The sequence below is a fragment of the Nicotiana sylvestris genome, chromosome 12 (genome assembly GCF_000393655.2).
Source record: "Nicotiana sylvestris chromosome 12, ASM39365v2, whole genome shotgun sequence".
In the NCBI taxonomy this organism is placed as follows: Eukaryota; Viridiplantae; Streptophyta; class Magnoliopsida; order Solanales; family Solanaceae; genus Nicotiana; species Nicotiana sylvestris.
This window is the reverse complement of record NC_091068.1, coordinates 50,859,521-50,878,804: the sequence shown is the minus strand read 5'-3', so window position 1 is coordinate 50,878,804 and position 19,284 is coordinate 50,859,521. Positions and strand designations below refer to the sequence as shown.

General features: G+C 36.1%; 1 protein-coding gene and 2 long non-coding RNA genes across 16 annotated transcripts; 2 read left to right on the top strand and 1 right to left on the bottom strand.

The window, feature by feature from the left end:
• The first annotated feature begins 316 nt into the window (after positions 1 to 316).
• Positions 317 to 8,917, top strand: LOC104241432 (putative pentatricopeptide repeat-containing protein At2g02150). Of its 13 annotated transcripts, XM_070164917.1 has the most exons (6): positions 317 to 2,865; positions 3,962 to 4,155; positions 4,827 to 5,457; positions 7,070 to 7,335; positions 8,100 to 8,232; positions 8,318 to 8,917. In XM_070164917.1, the coding sequence occupies exon 1, from the start codon at positions 460 to 462 to the stop codon at positions 2,755 to 2,757; it is 2,298 nt and encodes a 765-aa protein (XP_070021018.1). In that variant the 5' UTR covers positions 317 to 459; the 3' UTR covers positions 2,758 to 2,865; positions 3,962 to 4,155; positions 4,827 to 5,457; positions 7,070 to 7,335; positions 8,100 to 8,232; positions 8,318 to 8,917. The 13 variants fall into 13 exon arrangements, with proteins under 13 accessions (XP_070021018.1, XP_070021019.1, XP_009794679.1 ...); XM_070164918.1 differs by lacking the exon at positions 4,827 to 5,457 and having other exon boundaries at positions 3,962 to 4,126; XM_009796377.2 differs by lacking the exon at positions 4,827 to 5,457 and having other exon boundaries at positions 8,111 to 8,220.
• A 3,105-nt stretch (positions 8,918 to 12,022) lies between these two features.
• Positions 12,023 to 13,440, bottom strand: LOC138884201 (uncharacterized). Of its 2 annotated transcripts, none has more exons than XR_011404380.1 (2): positions 12,260 to 13,440; positions 12,023 to 12,162 (listed from the first exon to the last, which is right to left on the bottom strand). It is a non-coding gene; the product is annotated as an uncharacterized lncRNA (long non-coding RNA). The 2 variants fall into 2 exon arrangements; XR_011404379.1 differs by having other exon boundaries at positions 12,264 to 13,440.
• Positions 13,441 to 13,570: 130 nt separating this feature from the next.
• LOC138884367 (uncharacterized) lies at positions 13,571 to 17,960 on the top strand. The gene is made up of 2 exons (XR_011404551.1): positions 13,571 to 13,870; positions 17,493 to 17,960. It is a non-coding gene; the product is annotated as an uncharacterized lncRNA (long non-coding RNA).
• Positions 17,961 to 19,284: the final 1,324 nt, after the last annotated feature.

Below are 19,284 nucleotides of genomic sequence, written 5' to 3'. Positions count from 1 at the left end.
AGCAATAAATGAATGACTTTATTGTTCTAAATTAAACAAAAACAACTTTAAAACTTGTTTATTTGACCATCCAAAGAAATACTTTCTCCATGTGAACCTATTTTTTTTTTTTAGTTTGTGTCAAAAAAAATTCCTTTTTATATTTTAAAATAATTTAACTTTATATAATAATTTATAGCCACACAAAATATATGTATAATATTTTATATCACGTGTTCAAAAGTCATTCACTTATATTTTTTAAAAACTTAGGAGATATCGGTGTACAATGTTGAGACATTACTAGTATTGTATACTACTCGAAAACAGTACAATGTCTATTTGGTAGTGTTAGATTAGCACGAGGCCCTGGACTGGTTGTATTTCACATCTCCGCTGCTTAAACCCTAAAACTCAGCAGCAGCAGCGCGGCCCCTATTCACACCCATACCTTAAAACGGGTGTGTTGGGTAGCAATGAATGGAGTCAATTACTGAAGCTCTACTGTTGTATCTCTATGCTCACGCCATGTTAATTTTTGTTCGCGGCCTATTCAGAAAGTCTCAGCACCGTGTAAGCCATTTGTTAACTTCTCCTACTTCATCATCTACTACTACTCCCTTCATTCCATTCCCGCAAAACTTGTTCTTCTTTGTCAACAGTTTCCTTTGCTTATTCAGATACTCATTTTCCACAAATAATACTACTACTTTTAGTGATGCCGACTCTATAGAAAAAATCATACGGGAAGAGAAATGGGATGATTTTAGGATTGTGAGACTCTTTGACTCCGCTTTAGCTCCTATTTGGATCCCCAAAATCCTTTTGGCATTGAAACAAGAACCAAGATTAGTTTTGAAGTTTTTCATGTGGGCCAAAACGCAGACTGCTTTTGTTCATACTGCGGAGAGTTATTGTATTGTAGCTCACATTTTGTTCTGTTCTAGAATGTATAGTGATACACTTGATGTTCTAAAAGAGCTGGTTACTTTGAGTGATGCTAAAAAGGTGTTGCCTTGTTCCCATGTACTTGATGTTCTTTGGTCAACGAGGAACACTTGTGTGCCGGGGTATGGGGTGTTTGATGCATTATTTAGTGTTCTAGTTGAATTAGGGTTGCTTAAGGAGGCTAGTGAGTGCTTTTCAAGGATGACAAGTTTTAGAGTTCTTCCCAAAGCACGGTCTTGTAATTATCTTTTGCACAGACTCTCTGTGTTAGGCCATAAAAGCTCATGCTTGAAGTTCTTCGAGGATGTGATTGAGTCTGGAATTATTCCAACAGTGTACACCTACAATATAATGATTGGCTATTTATGTAAGGATGGGGACTTGAATGCTGCAAAAAGGTTATTCACTCAGATGAAGGATATTGGCATTGATCCAGATATAATTACATACAATTCTCTCATTGATGGAATTGGTAAGCATGGAGAGCTAGACGATATGGTTTCTCTATACGAAGAAATGAAGAAAGTTGGATGTTTTCCTGATGTAGTAACATATAATACACTGATCAATTGTTTTTGTCGATCTGGAAGGATGGTATTAGCATTTAAGTATCTGCATGAGATGAAGAAAAGTGGCTTGAAGCCCAATGTTGTTACTTATAGCATATTTATCGATGTTTTTGCCAAAGAAGGGATGTTACAAGGAGCTATCAAGTTCTTTGTTGACATGAGGCGGGTTGGTCTTGCTCCTAATGAATTTACTTATACTTCGTTGATTGATGCACATTTTAAAGCTGGTAAACTTGATGAAGCTTTGAAACTTGTTAAAGAGATGCTAGAGGTAGGAGTTAAGTTAAATGTTGTGACCTACACGACATTGGTTGATGGTCTTTGTAAAGAAGGGAAAATCAAGGAAGCTGAAGAAGTTTTTATGGTCATGCTGAAGGATGGGATTATCCCAAATTTAGAAGTCTATACTGCTCTCATCCTTGGGTATATCAAATCAAAAAGGCTAGTGGATGCTATGAATATTTTGGAGCAAATGAAAGAAAATAATATCAGACCAGACGCATTACTCTATGGAATATTTTTATGGAGTTTCTGCTCTGATGAGAAGTTTGAAGAAGCCAAGGTTTTATTTGATAAAATGAAGGGACTTGGAATAGAAGCAAACTATGTCATATACACAATACTTGCTGATGCTTACTTTAAGGCTGGAAAACCCATAGAAGCACAGACTCTGCTAAATGAAATGCAGGAAAGAGATATTTCCTCTACTGTTGTGACGTATTCTGCATTAATTGATGGCTTGTGTCGGTTGGGATTTGTCCACGAAGCAATGGACCATTTCCATTCAATGCCAAAAATGGGTTTGCATCCTAATATTGTGGTCTATACAGCTCTTATTCATGGCCTCTGTAGAAATAAATGTCTAGAGGCGGCAGAAAAGCTGTTTGATGAAATGCTTGGCAAAGGTATACTTCCAGATAAAATAGTGTATACATCCTTGATTGATGGAAACCTAAAGCAGGGAAATATTCAAGATGCTTTAGATTTGCGAAGGAGAATGACCGAAAGTGGTTTGGAGCTTGACCTTCATGCCTACACTGCTTTGATTTGTGGGCTTTCGGAAAATGGCCAGGTGCCTCAGGCAAGAACTTTTTTTGATGAAATGATTGACAAGGGCGTTAAACCTGATGAGGTTGTATATTCATGCCTTATAAGAAAATATCAAGAGATCGGTAATCTAGAAGAAGTTCTTGCGTTGCAAAATGAAATGATGAAAAGAGGACTTACGTCGGTTACAAGTAGTCGACTATGCAGTTCTTAATATGCAAACCTGAGAAATAGTATTTTTCTTCTCTGGTTCTATCATTGAAGAGGTTGGATTATACTGTGTCTTTTCTCATATCCAATTCAACCCCATCTCAATACTGAGGTAAGTTTCAGTTTACTCCTGTTTTCTTTTGTGCTCACATGTTGTTTAAATGTTCTAAAATAGAAAAAATGAGATAACAACTGACTGGTAAGTACATATTATGTTTTGTTTTAAACTATAATTTGTATATAATGCTGAAACCTTGCTAGATTTCATTGCCTACATGAGCAGTTAGTAGGAACCTGTTGTGTACTTTTGAGAACTTTTTGGATGTAATTCACAGCACCAGCTTAATGCTGATACATGAGCAGTTAGCTGATACTTTTTGGATGTGACTGTTCATGCTCAATGTTATCCATGTTATCCATTTGTAGCCGAAACCCATTCTTCCAAACATAGATAAGATAATTTCTTGATGTCCAATTCACACAATAATCTTGGTTCTCCTTTCCTGAATCTCGAGTTAGACGTTTCATTTGCTATAAAGGATGCATCTAGAATATGTCCTTCAATAAAAGCATTCTGGGATGTGGAGATGAGCTTACCAGTTTCGACCTTCCATCTAGCTCTTTGGATATTATTTTATAAACGTTCCCCAGTATACTATTGAGTGTATATCCTTAGCACCATTCTTCTTTTGTATGAGTACAATAAAGGAAGCTTTGGAAGTTTTTCCAAGAATCTTTTGTGTCAGATTTATTGCTGTAAATGAGGGTTCTCCACTCTACTGAAAGTATGTATTTCTAGGCGTACCAGTTTATAGGTTTAGTTATTAATGAAAGTTTAGTTTGTTAGGGGAAGTCAAATTAATGGTGATTCATAAGAAGTTAAAGATGAGTTGTCGGAGATTGAAATAGGGCCTTCCTTTTGTCATCCTCTCTTTTTTCATATTTGTTCTTGGAGGTTCCTAAACTAGACTGTATTCTCTGTATAGCTTGTTTGGTATCGCTACTAATTTATCAATATCATCCTTTTGTATTCTGTTTATTTGTGCTTGGTTCCATATCAAACATAGCTTCTATAGTAGTTGCTTTATATGCTAGATATTAATAAGACTTGTAAAGTGTAAACTAGATACCCCTGTAAAAAAAACTAGTGTAAGCATGATACTAGTCAATATATGTATTGACCCAACTGGTTCTTTTGTCTTTCTTAGATGATACCATTCATTTTTGTGCTGAGAGAATTATCGGCTTGTCCCCTGGGTCTGATCTCCCTGGAAACAGAGGAAATGCGGTAACAACAACAACATACCCAGTATATTCCCATATTTGGGGTCTGGGGATAGTGTGTACGCAGACCTTACCCCTACCTAGTGAAGGTAGAGACGTTGTTTCCAATAGAAAGGTGGTAAGTTTTCTCATAATTGGTGCTTAACATTGGGTTGGAAATGTTGCATTTGGGTTTGATGTCTTCTTATTGAAAAGAAAAGGTATACAGATCATGCTAATATCAAAAGAAAAAGACTAAATTGATGCTTCTTTGTGGCAAGGATATACTAAAGGCTAATAAACCAGTCTTGGTTTTAGAAATTGTGCTAGTCATCCCCTTGTCAGCTAATCATGTCTAATGCGCAAGTTTTCTCTTCTAAAGAAGTGATAAAAATGCATGTTACTTCCTTAAAGTTCTATGAACACATTAATATTAAGGCATAAAGTCGTAAAACATGGGATCAATACATACTTTACTCCCCAAACTTGGACAAAAATCCTTTACTTTTCTTTGTGTCTATTTTCCGTAGCAAAAGCCCCACGAAAATGCCATGTGGCATGTGCGTCACTGCATCACTTACCAGCCCAAGCAAAGCGTGCAAGGGTTAAAAATCTGTCAAAATCCCATTTTTTAAAAGATTTTTCAGCTTGTTTTCTTCTTTTTAGATGCTACCTCTTTTTTGACACTTCTTTTTTCTTTTTTTGCCTTATTGTATATTCTTTTCCTTTTCTTTATTTTCTCTTTCCTTCTTTCTTTTTCTACTCCAATTGTTCTTATCCTCTGAACTCTCCGATATACTGTTGCTCCAGTAAGCAGCCAACTATAGGGTGCACACTTTACTGTTAGCCACATGAGCTCAACCATGTTGAACGCAGCAACTAGAGGTGCATGCTCTACTGTTAGCCACATGAACTCAACCACGGTCCAGTTAAGCAGAAGCTCTCTTGGTCACTTGATTGCCGATATTTCTCAGAGGGAAGTTAGGAAGAAGGAACGAGAAAGCAGGGAAAAGATACAAAAGATAAGGATAATGAAATAGATCCTTTGTTTCTCATGCATATTTTGCATTCTTTTTGGTTTTAAATCTGTTAATGGGAAAATGGGTTTGTTACCGGCAAAGTTTGTCGAGCAAAAGTGAAGGTAGAAGGCCCACAGGGCTATGGGAATGAAAATAGAGAAAGATTTCTACAGAGACTGCCAAGATTTGGTCCAGCCAGAATTTCAACCAAGAAAATGACAATGGGAAAAGGGGTTTTCGCCGGTAAATTTGGCTTGGAAAATGGTTGAAAGCTAGCAAGGATGGACCTTTTTTCATTTTTTTCCCATGACGTGTCATGAGTGGTGCGTATCATGTGCTTCCAAGAGGGAGTGGTCGTATGTCATCCAGGAGGGTCTTAGACATGGATTTTGCAGAATTAAGAAGGATGCCACGAAGAAAAGGTGTGTAAATGGGATTTCTGTGCAAGTTGGAGGACTAAGAGCCCATTTGGATTGGTTTTAAAAAAGTGGCTTTTAAGTATAAGTGCTTAAAAGTACTTTTAAGTGCTGGAGTTTGTTTTATAAATAAGCAGTTAAGTGTTTGGATAAAAGTGCTGAAACTTAAAAAAAGTTGTTGAAGTGTTTGGTAAATAAGTGCTGGTAAGCACTTGTTTCTGTTAAAATGACTGAAATATCCTTAAAGTTGTTAACACTATAAAGAAAATAATTACGATAATATTTTATTCTAAATTAATACATATACAAAAAAATTATAATTTAGTTCATTTTCAATTTAAAACTGATTGCCTAAATATAAATTATTTATTTAAATAACATGCAATAATCTATTATTTCACCAAAAAATATTTTTTCGGCTCATAGCTTCAAATTCTTTGTTAATAGATAGACTCATTGAAAATTTTGATTTAGAATATAGTTTCTCCAATTTAAAAAAATGAGGGATTCAACAGCAATTTTTTTTTAAAAAAAATGTTATGGAACCAAAAAAGAAACTAAAACAAAATAATGTATATAAAATATTAAATGCATCAAACATTCAAAGCTACAGTTGGCTTTACGTTTACAACTTCAAACAAATTGATAAAATTTTGGGGAATGGTAGCAGAGATGACACGGGATTTATTAATTAGTAAGGGAAGGATAGTTTTGGATTTAGAAAAAGTAAAAGGGATAATAACTCTACAAAGAACAAAACACTATTTTTCACTCTCATGAATCCAAAACCAAAAGAGTTCGGCAGTGATGGAATTTGGAAGGCACACATTGGAAATGACAAAGGAAAGGAGAAAAAGAAAAGATTATGGAATTTGGAAGGCAGAGATTGAAAATGGCGGAGGAAAGGAGAAAAAGAAAAGATTGGGGTATTTTGAAAATTATACATAAGTATCAGGGATAGCAATATAAAATACTTGGTCAAAGAGGGATGACTTTTAAGCTAGAAAAAAAAAGTTGGGATTACCCAACTTATCACTTTTGGCTTAATTTGGATCTTTTGGCTTAAAAGCATTTGACCTTTAAGCAGATTTTAAGTTTGCCAAACACCTCAATAAGCTAAAAAATGACTTAAAAGCTGGTTTGACCAGCTTTTAAGCCCATCCAAACAGGCTCTAATTTATGCATTAAGCCTAACTTGATTTTCTTGTGGGAAACTAGGACTTTACCTTACCAATGAAAGAAAAAAAATCTTGAATTTTCATTTAGTAAGGCTTAAATAATTGGAATATTTTTCTCTTTAAATATTTAAGTGAGATAAGATGATGATTATTTTATTTTATTATTAAATGTTGTATCATTCATACTTTTGAGTCTGTATAAAAATGGTATGAAAGGAAATTATTTTTCCTCCTTTTTCTGTGTGGTCGGCGGAGATCAGCATAAACCCAAAAGTATGAAGATGTAGAAGCCCACACAGAAATGCTAGATATTTTGGAAATAAAAGTTAATTATTTATTTTTTTCGTTTTTGGATAACTGCAATATAGAGGGAACATTATGACCAATCGATGTTTCATGTGTCAGAAAAAGACAATAAATATCTTTTCTGCATTGTACAGTGGACAAAAGTGTTGGAGAACTACACCATACTCAAATTCGAGTTCAAATTGAAAGCGAAATGGTAGATGCCCTGAGGATGAATCTGAAGCCATTCAGTGAGATGCATTGTCGGAGATGTCTCTCTTCCTTCTTTTTCCCTTCGTCTTTGGTGCATGAGAGTCTATGTTACTCAGATGCGAGTACTCAATACGAGTGCGGATAGAGGTTGGATTCTTCATCACACAAGTTTTTGGATTTGGGGTTATGGATCTGAGTACAAATACAGGTGGGATACTGTCAATAAATGTACATTGAAGCATATATAAGTATATAAAATGATTAGTAAACCTTATTGAGCTAAAACTAATAAAATATAATTCTTAAGAAATACATAATTTTTTATTCATAAGATTTCTCGTGTAATAGTTATGCGTTCTCATACTTTATATAACTATCTACATATGATATAAACCCAAAACTCAAACCAAGTAGATGTAGTCAAAGCATCCAAGGTAAGTTGACCAAATCCAATGTGGACCCCTCCTCCTCCACTCACACTCAAATCATGTCGGATCGACATGGGTGCGGAAGGGATTTGAAGGGCCCGAGCAACATATGTGAGAATGGAGAGTAACAGGAATTTTTGAGGGCCCTTCCTAGGAGCTTCTTTGGAGGGTTTGTAGGCTTTTCTTAACGTTAGCTTTAACATAACTACAATGGGATTAGACTAGAGAGCCTCTATGGTTCTATTTCCTTCTTAATTCTCTTATATGGTAATCTGGGAACATATTTTTTTGTTTGTTGGTAATGCGGGGATGTATTGTCTTACCTTATCGCATCTCTCTTTTCCATATCTATCAATAAAATCTTTCCTCCAAGAACTAGCACTGTAATCTGTTGTTAGTAAGGCTCCAAGTTAATAAATCAGCTAAAACCATAATAGTATTATGCTTTTGATTTTTCAATTGGCTTTTCAACTTCTATTAACTCTACTGTTGTGTGGGCCTGACTTAGCTTATTCTCTTGTTTTTGGTGAACTATAATGTCAAGCGCTTATCCAGGAGCACACCCATGATTTTTTCTGGAGCTCAATACTTGCTTGATTGTGGAGACCTGGAGAAATATCAAGTATCACTGTAAGTGGTGGATCTTGAGGAATTTCTACAACAATGTGAGTGTCAAGGTAACAGCAAATTTCCTACCTTATTTTATTTTTAAGCTATGAATGAAGCTATATTGGCTGTTGATGCTACATTTTCTTATTCCAGTTTTCATGGACCAGATATATCATAATATCACCACGAGACGGCAGGGCCAAGATATTTTACATTGTCATGGTCCAAGCATGAAGTTGTTGAAGTCATTCATTCAGAGTCCTAGGTTTTAGCTCAATCTTCACAAAATGAACTGAGCAAGAGGGAGAACTGACCAAGAGGGAGGTTAAGGGGACTCTGTCCTGAAGACTGAGGGGGCTAACATGAAGTAGTGGTCTCTTTTTTATATTAGTTATACAAAGATTATCGAGGACCACAGTTCAAATTTCAGTGTATTCAAAAAGCACTAGGTGATTTCTTCCCAACTATCTTAACCTTGTTGGATAGAGTTAAACGAGTACGGCCAGAGATAGCAGGAATTCAGTGGTTAGTCGAGGACACCAGCTATCAAGAAAAGTTGCAGTGAGATATTGTTGGAAAATTCCCTAGTATAATAATTACGATTTCAATTTGGATTTTTGGCCTATTTCTATAACGTCATTTTTTTCTAAACTCAAGGTATTATGCTTATGAGGATCTGATTCATCAATGTACTTTTAAAAAAAAGAAGCACGAATCTGATTTATCAATGTAATTGCTTTGGTATGGCTAATATTTAGTTGGCCGAGTGTGTTAGCTTCTGATTTGAGGCTATGCCAACGTTTTCATTTGTTCTTCTAGACATCACTGTATGTTATCAAGGGGAACAAGGATGGATTGGGGTTTTGGGTAAACAGGTGAAGGGGGAAAGAAGTAGATTCTTTGCATTGGACAGTTAGAAGCTGTAAACTGATATGGAATCAGTTGTGACCTAGTTTGATCCGAGTTTCTGTTTTGCATCTACTCGTTTTATGTTTACCAATTTCTTGGTTTGTGAATCATTCAGAGTCAGAACCCTCTATATTGTACTGTTCTTTCTGGATTAAGTTTTCCTGTTATTAATATTGAAGACATTGCCTATTCAATTGGTGGGAGTCAACCACCTCTTTTGAAACGAGAGCTATGCTTACTGAAAGATTGATGCTGGAGGTGGTGTGTTAAGTTGTCGGAGGTCAATGATTTGGCTATTCTGGAATACCAACTATTATGTATATTAACAAGAATGGTTGATCGAGCCCTATCTTGATGAAGAAGTGAGGTCGGTCTCGAGTTGTCTTTTATCCCACCTAATCTTGCTATTTCTTAAAATATGTAGGGATTCCATTATTTTACTGTTTTGACACTAACCACAAGATGAGAAAAAACTGCAAGTGCGATAGAGTGGTGGCCCATTGTGGTGGTCTCTCTAGCCGGTTAGCGATGAGGGGTCAAGGGACCAGCACGTTTGGAGGCAGAGCCACCAAAACCCAAATCAAAATTCAAAAATAGACTTTGGGTGGTAAAAGTGCACAATTGCCAAAATGGACGGGTGCCGTGATCATAGCAAGGGAGCCATGACAGCAGCATTAGTTATTTGAGGGGTTTGGCTCAGAACAAAGGAAGATGGATCGCGACCCAAGCATGGAAGACAGTATGTCCAAAGCAAGGGTGTTGCAATCGCTGTTCTATGGGGCTGCAGCAGCAGTGACTCAACTTCATATATCGCATTTGTGGCCCCAGGGGCTGCGATTGCGACTTTCTTTCTGGAACCCCAAACTTTCATGTGATACGATAGTATAACCTTAAACATTAAGCGACAAATTGGACCAAGCAATCTATATATAATACAATAGAGGGACATAGACAGGCTACGTGGTACTCCCAATTAATAGGAAATGCATTTTCATGACTCTACGTTTTTCCGCATTTTAATCCTGAAAATTCACCACTTAACAACACAAGTCTCCTCACGATACAAACACAACGCTCCACATACACAATTGGTAGAAATGGCGTGGGATAGCCACTTTTTAACATGATATTTAGTTTTTATCTAGTATTTTTAATGTTGAGCAAAAATAGCTACTACTCTATTAATACGAAAAGACGTTTTTACCCTTTCTTCATGAGTGTTGTGTAAATATTAAGGACATGGTGTCCTTAGCATTTACACCTGCGCATATGAAGTTAAGGATACGATGTCCTAAAGTTTCACAACGGAAGGTGCAAATACATGGCACTTTGTCCTTAATATTTACACATCATTCTTGAAGTTAAGGACACCATGTCCTTAAAGTTTACACAACACTCATAAAGTTAAGGACGCTATGTCCTTAATATTTACACTACACACATGAAGTTAAGGACATCATGTCCTTAACATTTGCACTGCACATATGAAGTTAAGGACATGAGGTCCTAAAGTTTAATAACAAAAGGTGCAAATACAAGTTAAGGATATTATGTCCTTAACATTTACACCGCACACATGAAGTTAAGGGAGCCATGTCCTTAATATTTATACTGCACATATGAAGTTGAGGACATGATATCCTAAAGTTTAACAATGGAAGGTGCAAATACAGGACACTTTGTCCTTAATATTTACACAACATTCATGAAGTTTAAGGACACCATGTCCTTAATATTTACACAACACTCATAAAGTTAAGGACATTATGTCCTTAATATTTACACTGCACACATGAAATTAAGGACACCATGTCCTTAACATTTACATTGTACATATGAAGTTAAGGACATGAGATCCTAAAGTTTAACAACAAAAGGTGCAAATACAAGTTAAGGACATTACGTCCTTAACATTTACACCGCAATCATGTAGTTAAAGATGTCATGTCCTTAACATTTACACTGTACATATGAAGTTAAGTACATGATGTCCTAAAGTTTAACAACGGAAGGTGCAAATACAGAACACTTTATCCTTAATATTTACACAACATTCATGAAGTTAAGGACATCATATCCTTAATACTTATACAGCACCCATGTCTAGCACAAGGGTATTTTCGTTCGAACAAATAAAAATTTATTAAGCACTGGCTAAAGAGTAAATACATTTTAAACAATGATAAAAATTAAAAATATCTCTAATTAGTGGCCAACTGTGCACTTCCCCCACAATTGACCATAATGATTTTTTTACATTCTTTTCCATACTCATCTTTTTATACTCTCCCAATTACTCTGTACTTCATCTCTATTTCTGACCCCATTTTCTCACCTTTACCTTTTAAAAATATCTATATGCTCAATCCTCTCTATCTTCTTTGTCCCATTCTTTTTTTGGTGGGAAAGTAAAAAGTCCGCTACTGCTACATCACAGCTAAACTGAAATCTTCCATATTTTTACTTTGATGCCTATGAAATCTTCCAAAGAAAACAATCTCATGCCCACGGTTTCAGCAAATATTGTTATTCACTCCAAATATTGTTTACACCCTAATTTAATTGTATAGGTGTCGATATGGACAAACAAGGATTATGAGGCCAACACGTCGTAAAAGATTTAGGGTTCGAGCCAAAGATTCTTCACTACTATACTTTTTGGATAATTCTGATACACGATTATAGAAGGCCAGCTTGATTCAAGTATAGAAGAAACAGTCGTAAGCTCAAATATAGAAGAACCAGTAGTGAAAGTCAAAAGTTAGTTACTATGAGGAAGAGTTAGTTACAGTCAATTAAAGTAGTTAGCATAGCAGAATTCTGTTAGAAGAGAATTTACTCTAGCTTCATCATTTTAGATATAATGTAATCAGTACAAATAGTGTTGTAAGCTACATTTTCAAGATTATTAATCAATACATACAACTTTAATTTAGCGTAAATTCTCTCTTCTCGTCTTCATCTTCTCTCTTCTTCTCCTGCTTCTGCAATTTCATTATCTTTACTCCTTCTGCAATTTCATTATCTTTATTGCTTTGCTCGATCAATTTCTGAGGTCGTACTGCGATCCTCAAGTTCAAATCGAATTCCTACAATCGCGTAACATTGGTATTAGATACTTCGATCCTTGGAATCATGGCAAAAGGCACACAATCAACTGACAATTCGACTGAAGAAACATCGAACCTACGTGAATTGATGCAGAAATTGATAGCTGATGTAGGGGCTTTATCTGGTGAAGTTTTAGCTTTGAAGCAGTTGGATCAGGTAGTCCTTGAATTGAAGGAACATATGACTAATTCAAGGGAACACCAGAAAGACAAATCTCCATTACCAAAGGAAGGTGAACCTTCTAAAGCAAGGTCTCATCGAGAGAGAAGCCCTACGAGCTGCAATCATTACAACTCCAATTTCTCTAGGTGGTCTAGGATGGAGTTTTTACAATTTAATGGTGAAGATCTGAGGTCATGGTTATTCAAAATCGAACATTTTTTTCTCGATGGAAAAAGTAGCTGCTGAAGAAAAGGTTGAAGTAGTTGCACTACAGTTGGAAGGAGAAGTTATTCAATGGCATCTCTCTTCCATAAGGTAACGATAATACCTACAACCTGCTACTTGGAATGAGTATGTGGTAGTATTAGTTGAAAGGTTTGGAGCTGATTTCGATGATCCAAAGGAAGGAATCAAAAAGATTAAACAAACTGAAAGTGTGAAGGAATACCAAGCCATCTTTGAAAGGAATCTGAATAGGGTGAGATTATCTCAAGAAAATGCAATCAGTTGTTTCCTTGGTGGTCTGAAGCATGAATTAAACATTGCTGTCAAGCTAATCAATCCAACAACTCTATCTCAAGTGTACAAAACTGCAAGGATGCAAGAGGCATAACTGGTTGCAACTAAACAACCATCCTACACAAACAACTCTTCAACTAAGAGATATACAGGACAAGGCAACAGTGGCAATCCATTATTACCAACTCCTAATTCTAGTATTTCTTCTTATACTATAGGGTTTACTAAAAGAACACTATGAATATATGAGATTAATGAAAAAAGGGCCAAGGGATTGTGGTATTTCTGTAATGAAAATATACACCCGGCCATAGGTGTAACAATTCAAAGCAATTGTATCTGTTAGAACTGGAGGAGTTAGAGGAGGTATTCCCTATAGATGAAGAACATGAGTTAGTAATACAAGATGGAGGGATTGATCAGCTGGAACCATCCCAATGAATGGAGCAGATGGAAATTTCTATCCATGCCTTGAATGGTTCGCTAGGATACAGAACCTTAAAGGTAACTGTTTATCATGCAAAGAAGGCTCTAAGCAGAAGCGGATCTGCCTAACAAATGGTGGTGCCGGTGACCCCATGCTAATCTCACAAAAATTAATTTATTATATAGATAATTCACTTAATATTTATAAAAGTGCCCCCATGGTCAAAAATGGGTCAAAGGTGCACTAGTTGGGCCTTTTCTTTATTTCCTCAACTGGCCCCCATTCCTCTCTTTTATTTGTTTTGCACGATAGCATCATTGTATTATTTCTTTTTAGTTTTTTAATGCCAAATATCAATTATTCCCCCCAAATCTCGATCCCAATTCAGTGATTCACGCCAAAACTCAAAAGTAAATTGCGTCTCCCTCCCCCTCTCTCTCTTGTTCTAAACCCCAAATTAGTGTATCATTTGTCCCTCTCTCGGTTCATATCGCTATAATCTTGCAATTCCAGAATGGTATTTTAGAATCTCTATTACCAGCGTAAGGATCTTCTCAGTTTTTGTACTCCTTAAGCAGGTATATTTTTTATTTCTTATTTTATTGTTAATCTCAGTTGTTTGTTTGCTTTCATAAAGAGTGATCCATGTAACAGCATTGGTGGTGTATTAATTAGTAATATTTTTTTTGTGCGATTTTATTATCTTTGTTATTGAATATTTTAGCACAATGTTATGAGTTATGACTCATCTCATATTATTATTTTACTTACTTGGAAAATATATTATATAGTTGTATCCTACTATGACTAAAATAAATATTTGGAGAACAAGTTACATATTTTGTGCTATTACGACTTAGTGGGAAAAAACCCAAAAACCGAAATTGAAAAACCCGACTTTATTGGTTTAGTTTCGTTTATAAATTTAAAAGCCCGACACTATTGGTTTGGTTTGGTAATTGAAAAATTCGAACCGATCCGACCTATTTACACCCCTACTTTGAAGATGTTTGGTGCACCTATCCTCTCAAATTCCTGGATTCGCCTCTGGCTCTATGTATACTGATTGATATTGGGAGTTCTCACAATTTCATAGGCTCTATGTATACTGATTGATATTGGGAGTTCTCACAATTTCATAGACCCTGAATTGGTCAGGCATTTAGGGTGTACAGTCAAGTCTACAGGACCTTAACTAGTAGCTGCTACTAATGGAAATATGATGGTAGATAAAGTATGCACAATCACTTGATTTTTTGCAGGGTGCTAAATTCTTAGCAGAATTTTTACTGCTACCTTTAGGCTCTTGTGGAGTAGTGTTAGGAGTAAAATACTAACACTTGGAGACATTAAGATGAATTTTAGAAAGTTGACTATGGAGCTCTCGTACAAACGAAGGAAACACCTTCTCAGAGGTGCTGGTAGCCAAGTGAAGGTACAAGAAGCTGAAAAATTGGTCAAACATGTAAGGGATCTATATCAACTATGCATGATACAGGTGGTATCTATGGGCAGTGCAGAAGAACAGTGGCATGCTATTAAGGCTGAGGAGGAGCCTGAGACAAAAGCCAGGCTAGTACAATTACTAGCTGAGTATTCTAGACTATTTGAAGAGCCTACTGAATTACCTCCTGTTATGGGTGTTTTTGATCATAGGATTGTTCTGCAAAATGGAATTGAGTGTGTAAATAAAAGGCCCTATAGGTATCCTTCAGTTAAGAAGGATATTATTGAAGGTCTTGTACAACAAATGCTGGACCAAGGAATCATTCTGCCTAGCTGCAGTCCTTTTGCTTCACCAATGGTTTTAATAGGTATGAAAGATGGTTCATGGAGGTTGTGTGCCGACTATAGAGATTTGAATAAACATACTATGAAAAACAAGTTTCCTGTTCCCAATGTAGAAGATTTGCTAGATAACCTTGGAGGTTCTAAGGTCTTCTCTAAAATAGACCTAAGGTCTGGATATCATCAACTCAGAATGGCAAAGGAAGATGTTCCTAAAACTGCTTTCAGAACTCATTCTAGACATTTTGAGTATCTGGTAATGCCCCTGCAACATTTCAAGGATTGATGAGAACTTCGTTTTCCAAAAGTTTCTCAGAAAATTTGTGTTGGTCTTCTTTGATGATATTCTCATATACAACAGCACTATAGAGGATCACTTAATTCATTTGATGTCTGCTTTTGTGGAGTTGAGTAAACATCAGCTCCTTGCTAAAAAGAGCAAATGTTTCTTTGGAGTTTAGAGGATTGAATACTTAGGACATTTCATCACAGCTGAAGGAGTGTCTACTGATCCTCAAAAGATAGAAGTTGTCCAGAACCGGCCTACACCAACAACTCTCAAACAGCTTAGGGCATTTCTGGGCCTAGTTGGTTATTATAGAAGATTTATTAAAGTTTTTGAGGTGGTTTGCAAACCTCTAACTGATCTCACTAAGAAGGATGAGTTTAAATGGTCAACTTCAGCAGATGCAGCAGTTGCAGCTTTGAAAAAAGCACTCACCCAAGCTCATGTTCTAGCTCTACCAGATGCTAACAAAACTTTTATTATGGAAACTGATGCCAGTGGCTATGGCATTGGAGCAGTACCTATGTAGGAGGGATATCCAATAGCTTTTATTAGCAAGGATTTATCACCAAAGCATTCAGATCTATCTGTCTATGATAGAGAGTTATTGGCTATGGTACATGCAGTAACAAAATGGTCACAGTATTTGTTGGGACAGAAATTCATCATCAGAACTGATCAAAAGGCCTTGAAGTATCTTATGGAGCATACCATACACACTAATTCCCACATGCTGTGGCTAACCAAACTAATTCCATTTGATTAGTCAATTGAGTACAAGAAAAGGGTGGAGAACAAAGTAGTTGATGCCCTTTCTAGAGTAACTGGAGTGGAATTATTAGCTATGATGGTTTTATCTGGTGATACTGATCTCTTTCAGGCTATAGTTGATAGTTGGAACTCTGATCATGAGCTGAAGCAACTCATTGAAGAACTTTAAGCTGATCCACATACTCACAAACAGTTCATATGGTTTTAAGGTCAGCTAAGAAGGAAGGGCAGATTGGTGATAGGCAAGTTGCCAGAATTGAGAAGAACAATTATAACCTTGTGGCATGCAACTCTGCAAGGTGGCCACTCAAGTGTTGAAGCTACCCTAAAGAGACTACTAACACTGTTCTATTGGAAGAATATAAGGAAGGAGGTAAAAAATTTTGTGCAGAAATGTGATGTGTGCCAAAAGAACAAATCTGACTTGGCTGTTTATCCTGGTTTGTTACAACCATTACCCATTCCAGATGTAGTTTTGTCTCAAATTAGTATGGATTTCATTGATAGCCTCACTAAGTCCAATGGCTATGAGGTTATACTAGTAGTGGTGGACGTGCTTAGCATATATGGTCATTTCATTCCACTGAAGCACCCTTATACTGCTCAATTAGTCGCTAAAGTGTTCTTAGACACTATGGTGAGATTATATGGTAGACCTGATGCCATTACTAGTGATCGAGATGTTGTCTTTCTCAGTAACTTCTGGCAAGAACTGTTCTCACTACAAGGAGTTCAATTGAATACCTATTCTCCATACCATCCCCAATCTGATGGACACACTAAGGTGTTAAACAGAAGTCTTGAGACCTACTTAAGGTGCTACTGCAATGAAGATGTTGCTAACTGGTACTCCTGGTTGCCTATGACTGAGTACTAGTATAACACCTCATTTTACTCATCCATACAGACCACCCCTTATGAAGCATTATATGGTCGACCACCTCCCTTACATCTGCCCTACTTGCTAGGGGAGTCAGCTTCAGTTGAAGTTGATAACACCTTGATCAACAAGGAACTAAAAGTATAGCTGCTTAAGCATCATATGAGAAGAGCTCAACATAGAATGAAGCAACAAGCAGATTCCCTGAGAAGTGATAGGCAATTTGATGTAGGTCATTGGGTATATCTAAAAGTTCAGCCCTATAAGCAAGTGACTATATCCAACCACTCATCCCACAAGCTAGCTTCTAAATACTATGGTCCTTTTTAGATTCTTAAACGAGTTGGTTCAGTTGCCTACACTTTATTACTTCTTATTGGAGTTAGGATTCACCCCACAGTGCATGTTTTACTGTTGAAAAGATGCTATGAAGTTCCATCTCAGATTTCTTATCCTCCAATAATTGATTTGGCAGTCTTTATTGTCCTGATCCTGAATTAATCTTGCAAAGGAGAATGGTGAAGAAAGGAAACAAAGCTGTTGCACAAGCCTTAGTTAAGTGGCATGGGCTTCCTGCTGATGCTGCTACATGGGAGTTTGTTACTATCCTACAAACGAGGTTTCCTTCTTTTGATCCTTGTGGACAAGGCTCTTCGATTGGGGGAGGGGGGGTACTGATACACGATTATAGAAGGCCAACTTGATTCAAGTATAGAAGAAACAGTTGTAAGCTCAAATATAGAAGAACCAGTAGTGAAAGTCAAAAGTTAGTCACTAGGAAGGAGAGTTAGTTACAGTTAGTTGAAGTAGTTAGTATAATAGAATTCTGTGAGAAGAGAATTTACTCTAGCTTCATCATTTTAGATACAATGTAATCAGTACAAATAGTGTTGTAAGCTACATTTTCATAATTATTAATCAATACATACAACTTTAGCCAAAATTCTCTTTTCTCGTCTTCATCTTCTCTCTCTTATCTCTACTACTTTTCTCGATCAATTCCTGAGGCAGTGCCGCGATCCTTGAGTTCAAATCGAATTCCTGCAACCGCGTAACAAATTCATAACTGATATTGCCAATTTTTTGAAAAACTATAATTTTTTTCCTAATTAATATCTAAGGTTGTAAAGATTCTAAAACACTTTAAAGCTTGCAAAATTCCAACCATTCTTCACTGTTGTGATTTTTGCTCAATTCATAACCAATGTTGTAAATATTCCTGTTACTTTTCTGCCTTCAAAACTCAAGCCTTAGACAATAATATCTATAAATGTTGTTTATATATAGTAAGTAACATGAAGTTTAATTAGCATATGTTAGATTTTCATCCTAGCCTCATAAATTGGTTTTGGATAGTCGTTCAACTTTCTCCTCCTTTAGTATTTCTAGTTAGTATTTTGTCCTGAATTTCTATTCCATTAGGACTCTCTTTCTTGGAAGAAGGGAAAAAGACTACTAAACGGAATAAATCTCCTTCATATGCCTTATCCTTTTCTTGGAGAAGTTTTGCACTTCTATAAATTAACGTTTTCTTCTCACAACAATAACAATAACATCCACAATATAGTCATTAAAAGAGTCTTGTTTAGGGGAGATTATTATCTCAACAATTTTATTTTCTCTTTTTATATTAGTGATATCATACGTAGGTTGATTGACCAAACCATAATAAATTATTATGCCTAGTTTAGTACAACAACAACCCAGTGAAATTCCATAAGTGATGTTTGGGAAGGGTAGTGAGTACGCGACCTTACCGCTACCCCGAGGGAGTATAGAGGCAAATTATTATGCCTAGTTTAGTATATACTCTAATTTATTGTCCATCAAACATTGCATTGTTAGCTGCCGCAGACACCATGTTATTTCGATCCCAACATTTCCTTCTCTACACTTTTGTTTTATGCTTGAAAATGCCTCTCGATCTTCTTTTACAAACCCTTACTTTTATTTCAATTGTTGAATAGAGTACTTACTCTGGGACGCATGTCTATGTCTGTTTTTATGTTCTTCATAGCTACAACGTTTTGTCAAACAAAACTTATGTCATTAGAGTGAAATATATCCCTCTTTTTTTGGATGTTGTATCGCGGTTTATGAATAAACTAATGAAATTTGAGTAGCTTTATCTTTTGAGTCGTTTTATCGCATCTTTGTGCCATATCACGCTTGATGGATGTATAGATAAATGAAATGAAAGAAAATTTCATGAATGATTATTTTACATGAAAAAAGGTAATGTACAAAATGAAAATGATTCGCTGCTA

Bases quoted from the DNA above. Each gene is read 5' to 3' on its own strand.
- LOC104241432 (XM_009796376.2), top strand. From the start codon at position 460: ATGGAGTCAATTACTGAAGCTCTACTGTTGTATCTCTATGCTCACGCC.